Raw genomic sequence first — 22,691 nt, forward strand, 5'->3', positions numbered from 1 at the left:
CCGCCCTCACCGCCCGGGTGAGCAGCGTGTGAGACCCGGCCCTCACGCCAGACAGCAGGCCGCTGACCCTGACACAGATGCCTTTTCGCGAGTTCTAACCGAAACCGGTCTCGATCTGCATTTTCTTCTTTCCACCTTTTCCCCTGGTGCATGTAAACTGTTTGTTAACACAGTGCAATCATTTGTGCATTGACGAAAAGGGAATGTCGACTATGTTCTGATTCTTCTCACTGACGAAGCAGCTAAAAATGTTACCTCGCCATTTTATCTTTTAGCTGGAAAAAATAGCTTGGTTACTTACAAAATGAAAATTCAATACTTTTCTTTAATGAATGTAACAGTTTGAGTCCTACCACTATTCTGTATTTCGCTCTCTGAAAGCAAGGGCCGCTGTCCAGGTTTGAAAACATTTTGCTCCTTTTAGTAATAAACATCATCGTTTGACAACTGTGGGTTCTCTGCATCGTCTCCTCGCAAACCAGGGTCTTTACCACGGCGTCCTTCTCGTGCCCAAACTCTGGGATGGATAAACGCAAATCCCGCTCGGGGCGGAGCTCTGGCGGGAGAGCGCTGTGGGCAGGGGCGGAGCGCAGCCCCACCTCCCCCAGCCCGCCCCGCCCCGCCCCCCGCGCCCCCCCCCCCCCCCCCGCCCCCCAGCCGACCAGGGGCCTCACGGCATAGTTTTGTTCCACCTGTTTTGATTTTCTTAACCTTCAACATCCACGCTTCTTGTGGGGAGCTTCCCCAGCCTTTCTTCCCGACTGGAGTTTCCCCCACCCCCAGATCCCCCCACACACACACCTGGGCCTTCCCAGGCCCGCCCCCGCACTCAGGCACAGGGCTCCTGAGCTCCACACCCCAGCTCAGGTCCGGTCCAGAGGACGAGGACAGGCCCCGGCCCCACACCCGCTCGACACCAGCAAACCAGGCCCAGCACCGGATGCGCCCGCGGCGCTCCCCACGCGCCGATGGCTTATATCCTTGGCCCCTGGCTGTGCTGGTTGGTGCCTCGGCTGCCCACGGGACACCGTGGTCACACCGCCGGTGGGTGACCAGACCCAGCTGGAACCCGGCACTGCTAAAGCTCTCTCCCAAGACAGCAACGAAGGTGCCTGTGGCCTATGACTCGGGAGCTCCCTGGGCCAAGTAAGACAACACTGGTCTCTGGTGACCAAAGGCCTGCACACAGCTTGCTTCCCGCTTTAAAACATCCAGGAAAAGAGCAGTTACTAGAAAGCCCCTTCGGTGCTCATGCAACTTAGCAGTGGACAGACGAATCTCACGCTCCCTCGAGCCGAAGACAACCACCCCCTCCCCCGTGCTAGGGAGCGGCTGCCCCCTCTGCAGCCCCCGCTCAACACCGTGTCACCACCTCCTCACCCCAACACACTTGGGGGGGCTGGTTCCCAAGTGTGACCTCATTTGTGTGACACACAAATGCTGTGACACACCTGCTCTGAACCTGAGCTCGAGCCTCACCTCCCCCGGGGGGCTGCCCGAGGGTCCCTCTAGCCCCAAGGGACGGCCCTGCGGACATCATCTGTCACCGGCAGGGCCTGGCCAGCCTCTGGCCCTTCAATGAACCTGTCAGCCAGCCACTGACTCCTCGCCTGTACGACTTGGTTTACAAACAAACAAAAAGCAAAACAGAACAAAAAACCCACAAGATGTTAAACTACAATAAATACCACTACCACGCCTTTTAGAAACAAACAAAGTGCTTTGAATGATGAGGATTTCCGGGCTTAATCGGTGCTTTCCTTGGTTTTTGTTCAATTCGACCTAAGGCCAGAAACCTCCCACCTCTGACCAACTACCCTCTGGCAGCAGGACCCAGAGCGCCGCCACCGCTCCTGGGACTTGGGGACAACTACTCACTCAAACCCCCACTGACCCCACTCACGCAGCTCTGCCAAGTGGAGGCGGGGGGGGGGGGGGGGGGGGGGGGGCGTGGCCAGCTGACGCAGCCTAAGAGAAGGGGGTGGGTGGTGCGGGGCTTACCAACAGCTCAGCCCACCGAGGAGCAGACGACACAGGTGTACGATCGCGGGGCCCTCGCTGACCCGGATACAGCCGTTTCCAGCTGTTCCGGCTCCAGCACCACCGGCAATGGAGGCCCCGGGCTTCAGACTGGCCACTCGTGCCCGTGGTGGCCCTCAGGGGTCCAGAACATCCAGATGGGCACACCAGTCACCAACAGAGAGCTGGGGTGTGCTGGTCCCGCTCCTGGGGGGCTCTCGCGGCCCTAGAACGCATTCTTTGCCTCTCCTGCTGCTCAACATCTAAGGTGTGCCTTACCTGGTGTCTCCATCACAGCAAGGAGGCAGCAGAGGCGAGAGCAGCTGTTCACCCGTGTGAACTCGAACCGAGCTTCTAGCAACAAGCCTACGGACACGACAGCGAAACAGACCTGTCTGTACAAGGAGTTTCCTCTTCGGGGAAATCTGTTGGATTCAAAAACATCCTCTTCCCTCACACCTGCCGTGTCACCTCAACCAGGAGGATGAGACACCGGCCTCTGAAACAGAAACCTGAGGCAGAGCCGGCAAGCCCTTCCGACAACCTCCTCCTAACGCAGCCTCCGGGAGAGCAGCAGCTGCACGGTGGGGGCCGGAGGGCACGTCGCAGGAGCGGGCAGCGTGGGCCCCGGGAGGACCCGGGAGGTCCGCGCACCAGCCGTGGTGTTCCGCCAGCCCTACCTGAGAATCTTCCGGCTAGATTCCACCCAGAGTGTCCAAGGAAGGCCCAGACTGCCCCGGCAGCCAAGAGGGGTGCCACCGATACGCCACCCGAGCCAGAGTGCCAGCTTTTCTAGCAAACCCAGCCCCCGTTGGCCAAGGGGTGCCGTGCTGCCCGACAGCCACATTGGCCTCTCTCCGACGGCCGGGGCTCCGGGGGGCACCCCCCAGAGGCAGGCTTCCCATTTCTGAGCTGCTGGTGAGAGCACACCCCTGCGGGTCCTGCTACAGAGCGGCGTGCAAGTCCGACGAGAGTGGTCGCACCGGGCACCGTGAGGAGGCGAGGTGGGGCGAGGGGCTGCTGCTGGGGCACGTCAGCCCTCCTCCTTCCGCGAAAGCCTTCCTAGGACGGGCCCTGCTCCGCCACCCGGGGCATTCCCACACTGGTCTGTGAGCGTCCCAGCAATGAACAGGAGGGCCTGGTCCAGGACACAAATTGGATGCTGATGCTGTTACTACACACTAAAATACTACCTTCTCATTGCTGCAAGTATTGAAGATAAAAAATGCACCAAGTGTGAATTCAAAGCCTAACATCTGACCCCAATTATACCAATGAAACCTGGTCTCTGGCCATCAACCCTGGAGCAGGCCCCAGACGGCGTGCGAGCAGTCCGCAGGCCTCCCCTGCGACGGACTCCGGCTCCAGAGGCACTGGATGGTGACACCGCGTCCAGACAGCGGGGTCCCTCCCTCTGGCTTCCCCTCCTCCGGTCACTTTGCCGAGGACAACCTGGGGGCTGACCGGGAAAGGAGCAGGGGTGGCCCCACCATCTCTCCCCAGGAAACGCTAACGGAGCGGCTCTGAGTCGGGTCCGTGGGCTCACAGACCCCCGAGGAAAGCCGGTGGCACGACAGCCACAGAGCCGACAGGAGCTTTACTTCAGAGTCGGGCAGAGACACGAAGCGTGGAAAGGTGGCCGGTGGGCTGCGACCGAGAACTCCCGGAAATCACAGCGGGGGCCTCCGGCCTGACGACGCACCGCCACGCGGGAAACCCCCGGCTCCTTGTCCGGCGGAAGGGAGATCGCCCGCAAAGCATAAGGCGCCTTCTCTGCCTCGTATTCACAGCGCCACCGGCAGCGCGGGGACCTCGCCCTCCACGACACCGCCCCTGCCGCAGCTCTGCTCTATGTCGTCACGGCCCACGCCAACACTGCGGAAGGAGCCACACCACGCAGGCTGCCCTGCAGCGCGGGGGGCACTCCCCGTCTTCAGACGGCAATGGCCTGGGCGTGGGGCCCAGCGTCATCCAGGGCGAGCCGGGCAGGTGCCACCGAGGGTCGTGGGCTCTTCCGCGGGGAAGAGGGGGAGGCAGGCGGGGCGGGCAGGCAGCCGCAGAGGCCACAGCTCACTGGCTGACGGGGTGAGCAGCGGAGTTACAGAAACCGTGTCGCGAGTGCGCTCTTCACTCAATCAAAGAAAGCGACCCGGCGCGGCCCAAACGTACTCGAAATACAAATGTTCTCGCAAAAACTTAGGCTCGCCTTGAGAGGACGTCTACGAAGTAAAGCCACGCTTTAATAGAACTTTACTGAAGCATGAAAGTCTCTCGTTACCAGCAAAAATCGGGGCTTTGGGAGCAAAGCGACCCCGGAGCTCTAGGTCCGGCAGGGGGTGCTTGGCTCCGGAGCTGCTCTGCCGTGGGTCTCCTGCCGCCCGGCGCCGGCATGCGCACCACACTCACCCCCAGCCTCCCCGCCGCCGTCGCCACTGTCCTCGTCGTCACTTCCGCCCTCGGCGTCCTCGTCGCTGTCTTCTTCTGACGCCGTGTCCTCCAGCCACTCCTGAGCTCCTTTAAATCAAAAGCGAACGTTCAAAACGTCAGTGCAGGGAGTTTCCAGCCTCTCATCAAGAAGCGCACCCTGGGGCGCCTGGGGGGCTCAGTCGGCCGAGCATCCGACTTTGGCTCAGGTCATGGTCTCACGCTCATGAGTTTAAGCCCCGCATCAGGCTCTGTGCTGACGGCTAGTAGCCTGGAGCCTGCTTCGGATTCTGTGTCTCTTTGCCCCTCCCCTGCTCACGCTATTTCTGTCTCAAAAACAAAATAAACATGAAAAAAAAAATTTTTTTTTTTTTTGAATAATCATGCTGTCAAAGTCAGCCTATGCCCCAGTACCTCTGGACACCGGAAGGAAACGCATTGTTTTCTCCAGTTCTGAGCAGAGGTGAGGGGAGACGACGGAGAGCAGAGGCGAGGGGAGACGACGGAGAGCAGAGGTGAGGGGAGGCTGACTGAGAGCAGAGGCGAGGGGAGACTGACGGAGAGCAGAGGCGAGGGGAGACTGACGGAGAGCAGAGGCGAGGGGAGACTGACGGAGAGCAGAGGCGAGGGGAGGCTGACGGAGAGCAGAGGCAAGGGGAGAGGATGGAGAGCAGAGGCGAGGGGAGAGGATGGAGAGCAGAGGCAAGGGGAGAGGATGGAGAGCAGAGGCAAGGGGAGGCTGACAGAGCGGAGGCAAGGGGAGAGGACGCAGAGGGGAGGAGAGAGGATGGGGAGCAGAGGCGAGGGGAGAGGATGGAGAGCAGAGGCAAGGGGAGGCTGACAGAGCAGACGCAAGGGGAGAGGACGCAGAGGGGAGGAGAGAGGATGGGGAGCAGAGGCGAGGGGGGGACGAAGGAGAGCAGAGGTGAGGGGAGAGAACTGAGAGCAGAGGTGAGGGGAGAGGACGGAAAGCAGAGGCGAGGGGAGACTGAGAGCAGAGGTGAGGGGAGACGACGGAGAGCAGAGGCAAGGGGAGGCTGACAGCAGAGGCGAGAGGGGGACGAAGGAGAGCAGAGGCGAGAGGGGGACGAAGGAGAGCAGAGGCGAAGGGAGAGAACTGAGAGCAGAGGCGAGGGGAGAGGACGGAGAGCAGAGGCGAGGGGAGAGGACGGAGAGCAGAGGCGAGGGGAGAGGACGGAGAGCAGAGGCGAGGGGAGACGACGGAGAGCAGAGGCAAGGGGAGGCTGACTGAGAGCAGAGGCGAGGGGAGACTGACGGAGAGCAGAGGCGAGGGGAGACTGACGGAGAGCAGAGGCGAGGGGAGACTGACGGAGAGCAGAGGCGAGGGGAGACTGACGGAGAGCAGAGGCAAGGGGAGAGGATGGAGAGCAGAGGCGAGGGGAGACGACAGAGAGCAGAGGCGAGGGGAGACTGATGAAGAGCAGAGGCGAGGGGAGAGGATGGAGAGCAGAGGCGAGGGGAGACGACGGAGAGCAGAGGCAAGGGGAGGCTGACTGAGAGCAGAGGCGAGGGGAGACTGATGAAGAGCAGAGGCGAGGGGAGAGGATGGAGAGCAGAGGCGAGGGGAGACGACGGAGAGCAGAGGCAAGGGGAGGCTGAGAGCAGAGGCGAGAGGGGGACGAAGGAGAGCAGAGGCGAGAGGGGGACGAAGGAGAGCAGAGGCGAGGGGAGACGACGGAGAGCAGAGGCAAGGGGAGGCTGACTGAGAGCAGAGGCAAGGGGAGACTGACGGAGAGCAGAGGCGAGGGGAGACTGACGGAGAGCAGAGGCGAGGGGAGACTGACGGAGAGCAGAGGCAAGGGGAGAGGATGGAGAGCAGAGGCGAGGGGAGATGACAGAGAGCAGAGGCGAGGGGAGACTGATGAAGAGCAGAGGCGAGGGGAGAGGATGGAGAGCAGAGGCGAGGGGAGAGGATGGAGAGCAGAGGCAAGGGGAGGCTGACAGAGCGGAGGCAAGGGGAGAGGACGCAGAGGGGAGGAGAGAGGATGGGGAGCAGAGGCGAGGGGGGGACGAAGGAGAGCAGAGTCGAGGGGAGAGAACTGAGAGCAGAGGTGAGGGGAGAGGACGGAAAGCAGAGGCGAGGAGAGAGGACGGAAAGCAGAGGCGAGGGGAGACGACGGAGAGCAGAGGCAAGGGGAGGCTGAGAGCAGAGGCGAGAGGGGGACGAAGGAGAGCAGAGGCGAGAGGGGGACGAAGGAGAGCAGAGGCGAAGGGAGAGAACTGAGAGCAGAGGCGAAGGGAGAGAACTGAGAGCAGAGGCGAGGGGAGAGGACGGAGAGCAGAGGCGAGGGGAGAGGACGGAGAGCAGAGGCGAGGGGAGAGGACGGAGAGCAGAGGCGAGGGGAGAGGACGGAGAGCAGAGGCGAGGGGAGAGGACGGAGAGCAGAGGCGAGGGGAGAGGACGGAGAGCAGAGGCGAGGGGAGAGGACGGAGAGCAGAGGCGAGGGGAGAGGACGGAGAGCAGAGGCGAGGGGAGACTGACTAAGAGCAGAGGTGAGGGAGGACGACGGAGAGGGGAGAGGAGGGGACGGAGAGCAGAGGCAAAGGTACGAGACCCACCCCCCGGTCTCACCCTGCAGCCCCTGCTCTAACCTAGCCTCTCTGGAAAACTAAGGAACCTCGCAGGGCCACGCAGCGCCTCTCTCTAAAAGCGTGGACTCAAGTTCTGTTCAATGTCCAGTGGCCAAGAAAGGAGTGGTGGCTGGCATCCAGCAGCCACCTGTGTACAACGTGGACGCGAGGGACTGAGCAGTGCGGGTCAGAGCAGAGGCGGCCTGGAGGTTCCCCCGGAAGGTGTCCCCCAGACGCCTGGTCTGCCCTCACGTGTTCACAGAGGCTGCGGGCATTGGACGAGGAGGCTCTGTGAGATCGGTTTTGCTACGATGCACCCCCGAGAAGCACCGGGACGGGCCTGAGCCCTCCCTGCCCCCGCGCAAAGCAAGCAGCCACCCCCTCAGCTCCCAGAGCAGGGGCGGACGTACGCAGGAGGGGGCGCCTCGCCGTGACCAGGGCCCACCCTCCGGGAGTGGCCACGGGTGAGGGCACGTGGGTCTTGCTCACTGCAGGCTCCGTGGCACAGGGCAGATCTGGGTGGGCCCTCGTGGACAGATGGCACAGAGCCGCTTTCATGGGGCTCCCGCCCCAACCTGCAGAGCATCTTCTCTCCACCCCAGCTCACCTGGGTCCACCTCCACCAGGGCCGTCCACTCCTGCATCTTGTGGAGATCCAGGCAGTACAGGTCACTGAGGGTGACCTGGCGGTCACCTGCCTCAAACATGCCCCCGTACAGGTAGAGCCGCCCGTGCTTCACGGCCAGCATGGCGTTGGAGCGGGGACTGGGCTCCACCACGGGGCCACCGGCTTCGTCAGGGCTGTCCTCCTCCTCGGACTGTGGCTGTCCCGCCGGGACCGGGGCGGCAAGAACCTGTTTAATGGTGACCACGGTCCCGTCCTCTGCGACCACCTCTCTGACCACCTCCAGGGGCTCCTGGGCACCGGCCCCCCCGCGCTCCTGCTTGTCGGCACCTTCGGGCTCTGCTTTCCTGCCCCTCCTCCGTTTCTTCTTCTCTGACTTAGGTCCCTGTCGGAAAAAGCAAGGCCGTGCACTTCAGGGGCAGCCGGTGGTGAGCGGGCAGCGTCCTCGAGCGACGTGGGGTGCGTGGGCGACTGGGCCATGTGGCGGAAGCCCCCTGCCCTAATCTGCCCGTTCAGGCTGCGGGCACAGAGTCTCTACCTGGTGGGACCCCTCAGGGCAAAGGGCGGGGGGGCCACGAGTCCAGACCCCAGCCGCACGTCTGCCTGATCCCCAGCAGAGGCGCCAAAGCTCTCCAACCAGGGAGGGGTCTCTGGACGGGTGGGCCACCTCCTGAGGCCTCAAGGCCCCCGGCGCCAACAACTCCTCTAGACCTGAAGTCCCAGGGGGACCCCAGTGCCGGACGGCCTGCCCCTGCCCACAATGACGGCAAAGACACTGAGAGCTCCCGGGGAGCCCCACAGAGGGACGGGGAGGTGGGGCGGTGGGGAGCACAACAGGGCTGCGTATCTGACGTACGACCGCCCTGGCACGTGCTCGGGAGCACGGCTCTACCTTCAGCTGCCCCGCAAACCAGCGGTTCCTGGTGGCATCATAGAAGTGCAGGTCATTGAGGAAGTCCCCCTCCAGGCTCTCCTCCTCTTCCTGGTCACACACGCCCCCAAACAGCAGCGTCTGATGATTCGGGGTCACAGCCACCGAAAAGCCAGACCTCGGGGTGGGCTTGGCTCCCGCAGGGTTAATACGCGTCCATCCCCACTTGCCTGTCGGAGAGGGGACATGGGGTAAGCGAGCTCTGGCCACGGGCACCCCCAGTGTCCCCCGGCGTCCGGTGACCGGCACACGAGTGGAAACACAGGACTGCAGGCAAGAGCTCACCGAGTTTACGGATTTTGATCCCTCTGCAGAAACCCGACACAGTTCAACGCGCCCCAGAGGTTGACCCTTCCCCTGAAGGTCCCACGCGGTGTCCCCAGGGCCCCGCTGACGCCACCTCCGCCGAGCGCTTCCCAGCTGTGGCGCACGGGGCGCGTGCCAGGAGACCCTCACGCCGTGCCCTCCCCGCAGTGAGGACCGCTGTCCCTGGGCCGCTGCTCACAGCCGCAGACGCCCCAGCTCTCCCCAGGAGACCTCCACACCGCACTCCTCTCTCGGGACCTGCCAGATTCACACGGTAAAACCCTCAGAATGTGACCTAGTGTGAAGCGTGGGGGAACGTCCTCCCGCCGCGTCTAGAGAAAGGAACGGCGATTTTTCCTACGGTGAACGTTTAAGAAAAGCTTAACAGAAGCGACAAATGGCCACGGTGTGCCAACGGTTGTTCCTCGGCACACAGCCCGGGGTCGGGGGGCACCCACTGCTGGGCCACAAGATCAACCCGTTACGGCCAGCATTTTACTGCTTGAAGGAAAGAGAGGAGGAAAACCTCCCGAGGGCCCTGCACGCAGTCAGGGAAGATACTTTCCTGGGTTGCAGGACACGGGCCCAAGCGTGTGTCAGCCCACCGGGCCCATCCGGGCCCAACGCCGGATGCAGGGGCTGAGCAGCGGGGTCCCGCCGCCGGGAACACAGTAGGTTCCGGCTCCAGTTCACTCAGGTAAACCGGGCAAGTTACTTCTCAGCACCAGACCTCGGTTCCCGCTGGGGAAAAGGCAGGCGCCCTCCTCGGTCACCGCAGGGTGGTGTGGCTGGCCTCCTGAGAAGTGCCCGGCTTAGCGGAGGCTCGGGTCACGCGGAGCGGTCCCATCCTTCCACAGTGGACGGCGGCCTCATGGGAGGGGAGGCCCTGCTGCAGGGCCCGGAGCAGCCCGGGCACCAGACCCGATCTTCTGGGTCGAGCCCAGCCCGCTCGTCCCAAGACTCACAAACAGGCCGCTGCCTCACTTTCTCACTCTCCCGGACCCGTGAAACCCTTCCCAAAGCCCACACCCTAGCAGCCGCGTGCTCTCGGGCGAGCACAAGACAACGACTGGCTCCCGCCCTCCCAAGCAGGGGGCCTCCTGGCTCGACACCAGCTCCTGGCTTGTGCTTTTAGGCCAGGACGTCCCAACCACCCCAGAGGGTGAATATTCCGGCTGTCCCTGCTGTACAGACGGTCACCGAGGGTTACTCACAGAACGCCTGGTCTGCCCGCTCAGGCGAGGACACACCCACACCCCAGCCCAGTGTGCAGGGGCCTGTCGCCACCCTCTCTTCCCCATCCCCCAGCCACAGGGCAGGCAAGGCTTTCGGGCAGGACCCGCAGACCACTGGCCGCCGGGACCCACCCCCCACCCAGCGTACGCACCTTCCCTTCCATCCACAGGCTGCAGCAGGAACATGTCGGAATGCTGCGTGCCTCTGTCCAAGTCCTTCTTGACTCTCTGCAGAAGGAAGCGGGAGTCTTGTAAGAACTGGCCAGGCGCCACCCACAATGCCCCACACGGTCCCCTCCGGCTTGTGGTCTCGCTCCTCGCTGGGAGGCCGGGTGGGGCAGGGGAGGGCTCAGGAGGCTTCCTTTGGAGCAGCTTCAAAGAAAGTATGAACCACGACCAGGTCAATTCTGACCTCACCGAGCAGACAGAATAAAAAATGTTGGTGTCAGTTATCAACTGTTCAGAATAGATTTTAAATTAAACCCACCGTCCTAAAGACTGCCATCATGCCAGGAACATTCCAGCACTCTGTTGCCGGCGAGTCCACGGCCTCTGCAGCAAGCCTGGTCTAGGTGGGGGGGTTGTGCCGGAGCCCATGGGGACTTCTCCCGAGGCCGTAACAAAGCCATCTTCCATCGGCAACCCCCACATCCCCGACCCCCTCATCTTCCAATTTGTGTGCTCAGGCTTCACTGCAAGAACCGAATTAACGCTCTAAGCAGAAGCCAGCCGGCCCCGGACTCTCTGCGGCGGTGCCCTGCGGGGCTCACGCGGCACCTGCACCCACCTACAGGCTACAGTGTCTGGAAAACTGGGCAGCAAAATGGCTTTCCTGGGGGGAGGGCTTGGTAATGTTAATTTCATCTTCGTATCTACCCTTTAACTCCCTATTTCTAAAAAATTTGAATTTCAGGTGAGTTTTACATTTACAGACAAATTGAGTGCCCAGTTTCCCTATTAATAACGCCCTCCGTGTGTTACATCTGCCGCTAATTAAGGATGAAATGCTGATTAAGCCCTATTAATGGAAGTCCACAGTGTATTAAGATCTCCTCAGTTTCTGCCAGGGTCCCTTCTCTGTTCCAAGGCCCCGTGTCAATGTGGTCGTCACGAGCCCATAGGCCCCGCCCTCTGATGACCTTCAGCGGCTGTGAGGTGCAGGTCAGCTGTCCCTCTACGGACACTCGTCTGACCTTCTCTCACGACTGGACATGGGCTTCCGGGTTGTGGCCCCTTCTCACCCATCACACCGGGGGTGCATGCTGTCACTGTGACTTATCACTGCTGCTGACCTTGGCCACAGGGCTGTCAGGTCACCGCCCCCCACCCCCGCCCAGCTCTCCACAGTCCTCCCTGGAAGGACATCACTCTGCACAGTCCCACGTACGGTGGGGAGTCATACTCCAGACCTCAAGGGCAGAGTGGCTACGCAATTTATGTGGAACTCTGCACAGGGACTTGTCGCTTTTCCCCGATCTATTTATGCTTTCGATCATTTGCATCTAAACGTACAGACTCACGGACTCTGACGTTATACTGTGAGCTATAATCCAACCCACTTTACTCGGTTGCTGGAACCTGGTTCCAGCCTTGGCCATCGGAAACCCTTCCAGCGGCTCCTGTGTCCCTCTGACGCACCCCATCGGTGAGGGTCTCCCATAAGCGCCTCCTCCGGTTGGACAAAATGCTCCGGCCTTGCCCTGTACACCCCCAGCCCCAGACTCAGCCACTTCCCCAAGGAGCCCCGGGTCCCGTCCCCAGAGGTGGGGTCAGAAGCCAAGATCTGGGCACCGGCAGTGCTCGCGGCCGCCGGGCGCCTTTACCTCCGGGCCCTCCCGGCAGACAGAACCAGGAGACGCACACACACGCTTCTTTTCCTCTCAGCCACGGGCATGTGTTCACTGGAGACAGAGAGCTAGTTTCCTTCTGGAAAACAAAGCCCACGATCCTGCTGTCCCGGGACTGGACATGTGCCCTGGATATCCTAAGGCCAGGGAGGCTCCGTATGGGCCACATTGTGGGGAGCAGCCTGAATCTCGGGAAATGAAAACTAGGGGATAGCTCAGGTCATGATCTCACAGTTTGCGGGATCGAGCCCCGTGTCAGGTTCTATGCTGACAGCACGGAGCCTGCCTGGGATGCTCTCTCTCCCCCTCCCCCACTCGTGCTCAGTCTCAAAAACAAATAAAGATGATTATTTTTTTAAATCACAATGAGACCCCACACATCCACCAGCAGGGCCAAGAACAAAAAACTCTGGTGGGATCAGGTGCTGGCAAGGGTGTGGGGCAACCACTGCGGGAAGGGGTGTGACACTGCACCCTGGGACCCAAGCAGAACCACTCCTGGGTCCCTGCCTGAGAAATGAGAACGTAGAGCCACACGGTGACCTGCACGAGAATGCGCATCGCAGCTTGGTTCATAACGGTCAGAAACTAAAAACAGCCCTGGGTCTGCAAACAGAAATTAGAGAAACCACCCGGGGTGTCCTAGTGGAAAACTGCTGGGCGCGAAAAAGCGAAAGCAGCTAAAACATGCAACGGGGACGGATCTCGAAAGCAGGCTGAAGCGATGCCTGTGCTTTTCTCTAAAACACGCCCAGAAATATGGGTGCAGAGCAGCACAGATGTGAACGACCACAGAAGCAGGGACAGCAGAGCAAGGACTCCAGAAGAATCCAGGTGGGGGTACAGTAAGTGCTCGCTGACTCTTAAGTCACATCGCAGAAAATTTCAAAATACGAAGGCTAAGAAAGAGCCTGCAGTGAGACACGACCTTATCCCTCTCGGGCTCGCTGACGCGTACAGGCTGGAGCGGTGCCGCCTGGAGGCTGCAGCCGCTGCGAGTGGCCCCTGCGTGGACGACACACCCCAGAGCCAGCAGGAGCCACCCTGCTATAGGGCACCCAGACAGGTGTGCAAGAACATTTACTTCCGCGTGTCTGCACGGCTGGAAGAAGTGGCCTGTTCTACACATGAGCCCCCCATAGCACTTGGGGTCTGTGGTTAGGAATCAAGACCCTCCCGCCCCCCCCCCCCCCCCCCCGCCCCATCCCAATACGGAATTATTCACACTCCCGCGTTTTCAGGGCATATGGGTTAGAACATAATATGGCTGCAAAAATCTTGATACGTTCACGGGGGAGATTGATACACACCCATTTCTACTCTAATAAAAAGTGTTTCTATTGAGCCAACATGCAAGCCTGTTTGGAAGTTTTCATTCTTGGTGACAGTGAAAAGGGCAATACAACAGAGTATGTCTATTTCCATCCACACCGCATCTTACCTGCTTCGAGTAGCCCCCGTAGATGACAATGCTGCCCTGGGGAGTGACAGACATCTGGCAGCCCGATCTGGGTGTGGGCCCAGTCCCCGAAGGGCACAGTCTACTCCACGTGAACGTGTCCAGGTCAAAGGCGTACACGTCATTGTAGTAGATGTAATCTCTGGTTATAACATGGTGACACAAAAAGGCAGTAACATTAAAATATGACCTGATCAACTTTGAGGTAAACTTTGTACCATCTGAAACAAGTTCCCAGTGGAAAGTTGAAATCCACATGAAAGGGCTGGAGGCAGATGTGAGTTTGTATCTGGAAACTAGAGATAACGCTAGCTTACAGAAATTCATTAATTTGCCTGGATCTGAAAGCTTTCTAATCTGGAAGTGATACTCCCTTACACAGTTTACAAAACCACAGTCTCACAAATAATTGCATCAGGTTACCATGCGTATAAGCTTAAGCTCATGAATTAGAGATTCAAGTGAATCCTCAGAACGGAGATTCCTGCAGCTGGGTCAGGGCCGTGAAGAGACCCCGAGCCGGGCAGGGAGCCGGGCAGGGAGCCGAGCCGGGCCGAGCTGAGCGTTGCGGAGGCTGACAAGCCAGAGGCATGGCCCTGGCGCTCCACAGCGGGACAGCGGCAAGGGGGCACGCGGCCCTGGGACTTAAGGACTCAAATGCAGAGGGCCTCGAGCAGGGGCCCCGTGCGTGGGGCGGCAGCAGCCCGGCCCGAGGCGAGGGGGGAATGCCGCCTCCTGGTACCTTTTCACGGACAGCCGGGGCAAAGCCAAGGGGCCTCGGGTCAGAATCACACAGGAAGAGGAAGAGGTGCTCCCCAGGTACTCAAAACAGACAGCCAGGCTTCAGGTGGGAAATTCTACCACAGTCTGAGCAGTTTTGTCTCTCCTACTAGAGCTAACCCAAGTCCGGCCCCCTGCAGCCAGCACACGGAAGGGCCAGCACAAGGCCGGTTTGCTGCGCCGCTCACTCGAACGCTGCGCACAGCGTGGGACACGGGACCAGTCACCTGCAGGGTGGCCTTCCCGACTGGCACCCAGAGATGCACCTTCTGTAGGATGGCTTTTCATACATGAACTGAGGAACACAGAGTTGTAAGAAGACTTCGTTATATTCTCCTGTCTCCTCGGATTTCACACTGCAGGTGTGCAGTAAAAAAATTCTATCCCGCACATAAATATCAACCGTTATTTGGTTTTAAAAAGCCCCACTAGGGGCGCCTGGGTGGCGCAGTCGGTTCAGCGTCCAATTTCGTCTCAGGTCATGATCTCGCAGTTTGTGGGTTCGATCCCCACGTCAGGCTCTGTGCTGACAGCTCAGAGCCTGGAGCCTGCTTCGGATTCTGGGTCTCCCTCTCTCTCTCTGCCCCTCCCCTGCTCACACTCGGTCTCTCTCTCAAAAATAAGTAAACATTAAAAAAAAAAAAAAGAGTTGGATTCTTAATCGACTGAGTCACCCAGGCATCTTGAGGACAAGACATTATCTGTAGCCCCCGAGCCTCACACATGCTTGATGTTCAGTGATTTCAGTTAAAAAACGAGTAAATGAATGACATAATTGAAGTGCATCACCCAACTTCCCTCATACAGAACACAAAGGGGCTGATCTCTTGTGGCCCAGTGTGCTCACCCTCACTGTTTTCAACGTCCACCCTCCCCAGCCTGAGAGGTGAGCGGTGAGCAGAGGGCAGTCCCTCCGCACCCGCGACAGTTAAAACAGAACTACGTTTATCGAAGCTACAACGCACCAGGTACCATGAAGGCTTTCACAGAGCACAGTGCGGAGCCCCTGACCGCCCATTCGCTTACTGTCCAGAGAGACCGTCCCCGAGAAAGTGACGAGGCTCCGGGTGGGAAAGCTCCCCGCCCCAGCTTCCTGCCTGGAGCCATCCCCAAACCGGCACAGGAAAGAGAGCCCCGACACGGAGCAGAGGAGCCGGGACGCGGAGCAGCGGTCTCAGAAGGTGGAAGAAACACAGGGTCGTGTCGGGCCACTGAGGGGTCTAGGAGCACAAAGGAGGACGTGGCGCAAAGAGGGAGGCCAGGAAATCCGCACACCCCTTCTCTGAGCCGTTGCACAGGAAGCCGCGTCCGCGAAGGGTGGGACTTGACAAGACCTGGCACAGAACCGCTACGGGCTGCGAGTTGACGGGAGTCTGGAGTTGGCACAGTGCCGGGTACGGTGCTGGGAGACACTGCAGTCCAGACAGCTGGAGGCACAGACCACACCAAACACCCCGCACAGCGTGTCTCGGAAGCAGAACCGTCCTGTCCCTGCCTGAGGTCCCGCCCTAACAAAGCCCAAACCGACCTTGGACAGATTGAGCTGCCAGAACAAAACTTAATGGTCTTTCAAGAACACAACGTGTCGTAGGCCACCGACCATACAGGATCACAATGTCCAGCATACAATACAAAATTATTAGAAGTGCAAAGAAGCAGAAATATTAAACCAGAAAAGAAAGAAAAACCAGTCAATAGGGCAGACCCAGAGATGACGTAGATGTCGCAAACACAAAAGAAACATTTCAAACAAAACAAGATACACGTGAAAAAACGGAGACTCTCAACAGAGTGGAAACCACAAGGAGAAAAAGCTAATGGACAATGCAGAACTGAACAATACAAATCTTAAAAGAAAAAATCATAGGACGAGTCTAACAGCAGATTGGACTACAGAAAAAATGACTGGGGAACTTGAAAATAAAAATGTTCCATAAAAACAATCCAAAGTTAGGGGCGCCTGGGTGGCGCAGTCGGTTAAGCGTCCGACTTCAGCCAGGTCACGATCTCGCGGTCTGTGAGTTCGAGCCCCGCGTCAGGCTCTGGGCTGATGGCTCGTAGCCTGGAGCCTGTTTCCGATTCTGCGTCTCCCTCTCTCTCTGCCCCTCCCCCGTTCATGCTCTGTCTCTCTCTGTCCCAAAAATAAAATAAAAAACGTTGAAAAAAAAAAATTTAAAAAAAAAAAAAAAGCCCCACTAACTTGTTTAATATGGAAGGTTTCTTTACTTGTATCTCCTGCTGTCCTGTGTGTTTGAAGACTTCATAATTTTAAGCAAGATTAACAGGTAATACTTGGAGAACAGTTCTGATTTTGGAAAAGCTGCAAATCACAACCATCGTACAACTTGATCCACTTTATAACCCGTGCCTGCTTCAGCGGCACATACACCGTAACCTATGAGTTCCAAGGAGCAAGGCCTGTGTTGGTCTCCCCAACCGTTTTGGGGCTGTTTAAAGAAAAAAAGTGTGAAGTCTAAATAATAGGTAACAATCCCTTAGGAATAAACTTTTAAAAACAGCCGGGGCTTCCTCATCCAAAATGGCTATAATCAACCGAACACCTGCAGGGCGGGAAGCGGCCCCCTGGAAATGAGTGATCTTTCGTGGAGGCCACAACCCACTGGGCATTCGTTCACCTGGTTTCCTCATCCGGGACGTGGGACCACGACCTGCCTGCCAACAGTATGGTCTTTGAGACACACTATTAAAGGGCGATTACACCCGAGTTTCACCTTTAACAACACAGAATCATCCCTGTTTAACTTCAACTGTGCTTTCAAAATCCTCTCCTAAAGCATGTAGGAACTGATGTCCCCTTGTCAACTAATAAAATACCTTTCTTCACAAAGAAAACCTGCAACTTTAATTGAGCCAAATCTACACCACAACGCCTCAACTAAGACCAGGGTGAGAGGGGTATGAAAAACAACAAGACTCGGCCTAACTCACCTCCCCCTTTGTATCCATGTACAGCAACTTCTTTAGGAGCCAGGAATTATCAGAAAAAAACTGTGCAAACGGACCCACAATGTGACGAAACTGTTAGCGGTGCCATGACAACTAATAAACTGATGATTTCTTGAAGGATTAGGAGAGGGAAGCGGAAAACACGGCCAGAGAGACACCCCTATCCACCCTCCTCCACGTGGGGTCCACTCAGAGGAGTGGCCTTCACCAGGCATGACAACAGCCCAGACGTCGACACAACACGGTACCGTATTAGGGTGGTGACAGGCACACTAGCCTGTCATCACGCGTCTTGTTTCTCGGGACCGAACTAAGGACGTTCCAGAGGCTACCATGTGGACGACAGGCTCTCCACCATCAGGGAACCCGCTGGCCCGACCTGGAGGGCATACACGTGGGATACACGAACGTGGCAGCTCGTAGCGATGCAGCCACGACACAGGGGCGCGCTGCAGGCTCCTCTTTAGACACCACTGCAGAACGCAGGCTCTCGCTGTGGGCTCCCCCGGCCAGCCCCGTCACCATCACCTGCGAATTTGCACACCCTGTCCCAGGCCTACTGAGTCAGCCACCAGAGGGGGGGGCTCGGAAATCAGAGTTTTAACAAGCCCCCCCGGGCATTCTGTACCAGGCTGAGAGTCCTGTGGCAGATAGGTCTGGCTGTATCATTTGCAGGGCACGGCGTAAAATAAAAACACAGAGCCCCTGGTTCAGTAACTACTGAGAATTTCAAGGCTGCCTCGGCTGCATATCCACGAAGCTGGCTCTGGTTTTGGGGGACGGGCAACATTTTCCAGGAGTATTCAGAATGGTTCTTCCCACAAAAAACCCAGTCCTTTCTGCTTCAGGAAACAGAGAGGTCCTCCTATCGGTACCAACCTTGTACTCTCATGGAAGCCACCGAAAAGTATTAACTGTCTCTTCCAGGCTACCATCCGATGTCCACTCCGACCTGAAGGGCCTCCTGTTGCCCTAAAATGGGAAAAAAAAAAAAAAAAAGAGAGAGAGCACTTTTTACACCAACTTGTGTTTCACAAGCACTTACTGAGTACAATTTAATTGGACCACAGGCTACCAAGGCCATCCCGAGTCCAGCTAGCTGCTGTAAATGTGGACAGCCAGGCCCCACGACCTTGGAGTAAGGATTTCTCAGAGACAGCAGGGACTTGGACACAGAAACCGGACTCCGTTAAGACAGCAAACCTCAGCTCTTCAAAATAAACCATTGTACAATCAAACAGCAAGTGACAAAGGGGAGGCAGATTTCTGCAAACACGCACCTGACCAGTGACTTGCGTCCAGAAAACAAAGAATTCTTACTATCTCAAGAGTAAAATAAACCCAATAAAATTACAGGCAAAAGACTGGGACAGAATATTGAAATAAAAACAGGAAAGAAAAGACACACGGATGGCCAATAAAAACAGAAAGAGACGGTGAGTACATCGCTCATCGGTCTTCGGTCAACAAGCCCAAAGCTCAGCGCGTCCCGTGCCGAACACCGCCAGCGGCCCTAAGCAAACGGCGGGACCGAAGCCGAGCAGGTGTAAGACAGCATGACCACGGGACTGTTCCTCACACCGTGAGACGCTCCTGGCACACAGCCCAGCAACGGAACACCAGATACTGACTCAGATGTGACAACACAAGGGCACAGAAAGGCGCGCGCGCACACACACACACACACACACGTTTAGAGAAGTCTTATTCATCACTGTCAAAAAACCGGAAGCAGCGAAGAGATGCTTCAACGGGGGAAAAGAGTAAAAGTGCGGTACATTCTCATGATGAAGGAGTGTCGGCAACAAGCAGGATACACACGGTACGCACAGGTCTCGTAAACATCACGCTCGACAGAAGCGGCATCAGAAGGGCACGTACTAGGGGCGCCTGGGTGGCGCAGTCGGTTAAGCGTCCGACTTCAGCCAGGTCACGATCTCGCGGTCTGTGAGTTCGAGCCCCGCGTCAGGCTCTGGGCTGATGCCTCGGAGCCTGGAGCCTGTTTCCGATTCTGTGTCTCCCTCTCTCTCTGACCCTCCCCCGTTCATGCTCTGTCTCTCTCTGTCCCAAAAATAAATAAAAAACGTTGAAAAAAAAATTTAAAAAAAAAAAAAAAAAAAAAGAAGGGCACGTACTGTATGATTCTGCTTCTACGTAGGAGATTCTTAAACAGGCAAAATCAATCTACGGTGATGACAGTAGCTGCCTGGGGCCAAACATTACAAGGGGAATGACAGCAAGCGGGCAGGAGAGAACTTTCTGGAGTGAGGATCACCTTGTCTGTCCCGGGTGTGGTAGTGGTTACACGGGTGTGTGTATTAGCTGAAACTCCTCTAACCGTCCACCTAAAAGGCAGGCATTTTATTGAACATGATTCTATCTCATTAAAACTGATATAAAAAAAATATGTATCAATAAATAACCAATAGAAGGGACTTCTGAGTTCTGGCTTGGCATGCAAGGGACTTGGAAGTCACCAGTGTGTCCCAACAAGTAACCGGGAAAGTCAACAACTCTTCTTAGACCCCCACAAAGGGAGGGACGCAGGTCAAACTGGTGGCCCCCAAATTAGGGACAGACAGGTGCATACAGGAAGTCACACTTCCAGAAGCAGAGGCTCATGAACAGAAACTGCAGGAACCAGAGCTTGACAGGAAAGCCTGGACAAACTGCCAGAGGCTCAGGGCAGCAGCTCAGAGAGTGAACACCTCCAGCGCGACCCAGTGACAGGGCCCCCACGGTACTGTGAGATGTACTCCTAGGAGTTCGAGCGGGTTCCCACAGGAAACATCCCAGACACATCCCCTCGTGCTCCCGGCAAGGAAGGGGAGAAGGGACCACTGTGAAGTGTGCCTGAACGAGGCCTGCCTTCAGGGAAACCCAGCTAAGGGGAGCCCACCCTGTACCCTGCGGGAGTACAATCAGAGCCAAGTCGACCTGGAGGAAATCCACCTGGGCGTTTGCCCAAATCCAACTCCCTCTGGGCATGCCGGCCCGCCCAAGAAGCGGCGGGCCTGTGCAGTGAGCAGCAGCCCGGGCTCCACAAAGGACACAGACCTCATCACAGGGCTGGAGAGGGCCCCTTCCAGCGCCTCACCGCCACAGGCCTGACCTACGGACAGCAGTTTCTTCCAACTGGCCCATCACGTCCTGCTAGTGAGAAACACAAAGCACCCCAAAAGGCAAAAAGCACAGTCTGAAGGTTCCCAGGAAGCACCAGAAGCAGACAGGGGTGCCGGAATTACGAGACCAGGAATTTTCCAACTGTGATTAATGCGCTAAGGGCTGCAACGGCTGAAGTAGACAGCAAGCAGGATAGGCGGGCAAGGTCAGGAGCGAGACGGAAATCCTGAGAAAGAACCACAAAGAGAGATCAAACCAGCAACAGAAACAAAGGCCACCTAGCATGCCTCCAAGGGGCTCGTGAGCAGGCTGGACATGTTTAAGAGCCTGGAGCCACAGGACACGGCAATACAGAGCTCAAAAACCAAAGACCAAGGAGAAGTAAGCCTGGGGGAAAAAAAAACAACAAAAAACAGAACAGGATATCCGAGGACCGTGGGCCACTTATGCTACAAGGTGTAACAGAAGCACAGCGGCACTGCCAGAAAGAGAAGACAGAAGAATGGAAGAAAAACAGGAAACAATGAGAATTTCCCCAAACTGAACTCTGACATCAAACTACAGATGCAGGAAGGTCGGAGAACACTGAGCAGCACAGGTGCCAGGAAACGATACCTAGACACGTCGTTTTCAAGTTACAGAAAACCAAAGACAAAGGAAAAATCCTGGAAGAAGCCGCAGGACAGTACGCCTTACCTACCGAGAAACAAAGATAAGAATTACATCCAACTCCTGCTCAGAAACCGAGCCAGCAAGAAGAGTGGAGAGAAATATTCAAAGCAGGGAGAGAACTCTGTGCTCCGCAAAATCAGCCTTCAAAAGTAAAGGAGAAAGAAAATTTTCTCCAACGAACCAAACTTAAGGGACCTGGCCCAGCAGACCTGCCTCGCAAGATGTGTTAAAGTCTTTTAGAGGAAAAAAAAAAAAAAAAAAAAAAAAAAAAAATATATATATATATATATATATACGTGTGTGTGTATATATATATATATATATATATATATATATGGGTCAAAAACTCGAATCTACACGAAGGAAGGAAGACAAATGAAGAAATTAGTGAAGTCAAAATAAAAACATTTCATTTTTCTTATTCTTCACTGATCTAACGAGTAACAATTTGTTCACAATAGGAGCACTAATGTATTTGACTGTGTGTCCCTCACTACACACACACACACACACACACACGCACACACACGCACATTCTCACGCATGAGTAGGTGTCAGTGAAATGAAAGACAGCAGTCATACAGGGAGGGGCCGACAGAAGGAATTAGGACTATTTTGCTATTTCAAGGTATCCACACTACTCACGAAGTGGTACAATGTTATCTGAAATTGGACTCAGATTAGCTGTCAATGCAAGCCACTACAAGTAGCAAAAAAAAACAACTGATGCTACGAAAGGAGAAAAACTGGGATCTTATAACATGCTCCATTAAAACTACAAAAAAATAACAAAAAAAGTCAAAGACAAACAGAAGAACAAGGAATAAGGGCAACAAATAGAAAATATTAACAAATACAGTAGATATTAATCCAATATATCAATAATCATTTTCAACATTAATGTTCTAAATACACCAATGACAGAGGTTGTCAGAGTAGATCAAAACACAAGACCCAGCTATGTGCTGTCCACAAGTAACCCACTTTAAACATAAAGACACCTGCAGATGAAAAGTAAACACAAGGAGAACTAATTAGCTTCGATTAGCTGACAACTAATCTAAGAAAAGTAGGAGTAACTACATTTCAGACAGAGCAGACTTCAAAACAAGGAAAGTCACCCGGGACTTAAATTGCCATTACATAAGCATAAAGGGGTCAGTTCTCTAACGAGGCATAACAGTTCTTAACATGTACACACCCGACAACAGAACATCAAACTACGTGAGGCAAAAATTAACAGAATTGCAAGGAGAAAAGAGACATCTGCTACCACAGTTAGAAAATTGAACGCCCCTGTCTCAAAACTGGACACAGCAGCAAAAACCCACAAGGACAGAGCCGAACTCAACAACACCATCAATCAACTGGATATAACGGCCATCTACAGACTACTTCATCCAACAAGGGGCAGAATACACATTCTTCTCAAGCTCACACAGAACACTCACCATGACAGACCATATTCTGGGCCAGAAAACACACCATTAACAAATTGAAAAGAACAGAAATCATACAATTTCTGCTTTTAGAGCACAGTGAGAATAAACTAGAAACCAGTAACAGAAAGAGAGCCAGGAGGGGCGCCCGGGTGGCTTAGTAGGTTAAGCGTCTGACTCTTGATTTCGCCTCAGGTCATGGTCTCACAGTCTCGTGAGTTCGAGCCCCACATCAGGCTCCACGCTGACAGTGCAAAGCCTGCTTAAGATTC

The 22,691-nt window shown here is 56.2% G+C and overlaps 1 protein-coding gene across 3 annotated transcripts in view; it reads right to left on the minus strand.

Annotated features, from left to right (window-relative positions):
* Positions 1–1,959: 1,959 nt before the first annotated feature.
* The window catches only part of KLHDC4 (kelch domain containing 4), a 55,335-nt gene continuing 34,603 nt past the window's right edge, over positions 1,960–22,691 (minus strand). For 2 of the 3 annotated variants that reach the window (XM_042919750.1, XM_042919749.1), the window contains exons 3-8: positions 18,065–18,157; positions 13,421–13,580; positions 10,285–10,360; positions 8,553–8,761; positions 7,643–8,045; positions 1,960–4,533 (exon numbers count right to left, since the gene is read on the minus strand). In XM_042919750.1, the coding sequence (XP_042775684.1) occupies positions 4,340–4,533; positions 7,643–8,045; positions 8,553–8,761; positions 10,285–10,360; positions 13,421–13,580; positions 18,065–18,157 (1,135 nt within the window). In that variant the 3' untranslated portion in view covers positions 1,960–4,339. The remainder of the gene's footprint in view (positions 4,534–7,642; positions 8,046–8,552; positions 8,762–10,284; positions 10,361–13,420; positions 13,581–18,064; positions 18,158–22,691) is intronic. The other variant, XM_042919748.1, reaches the window with a different exon arrangement.

The sequence above is a fragment of the Panthera leo genome, chromosome E2, assembly GCF_018350215.1.
Source record: "Panthera leo isolate Ple1 chromosome E2, P.leo_Ple1_pat1.1, whole genome shotgun sequence".
Classification (NCBI taxonomy): domain Eukaryota; kingdom Metazoa; phylum Chordata; class Mammalia; order Carnivora; family Felidae; genus Panthera; species Panthera leo.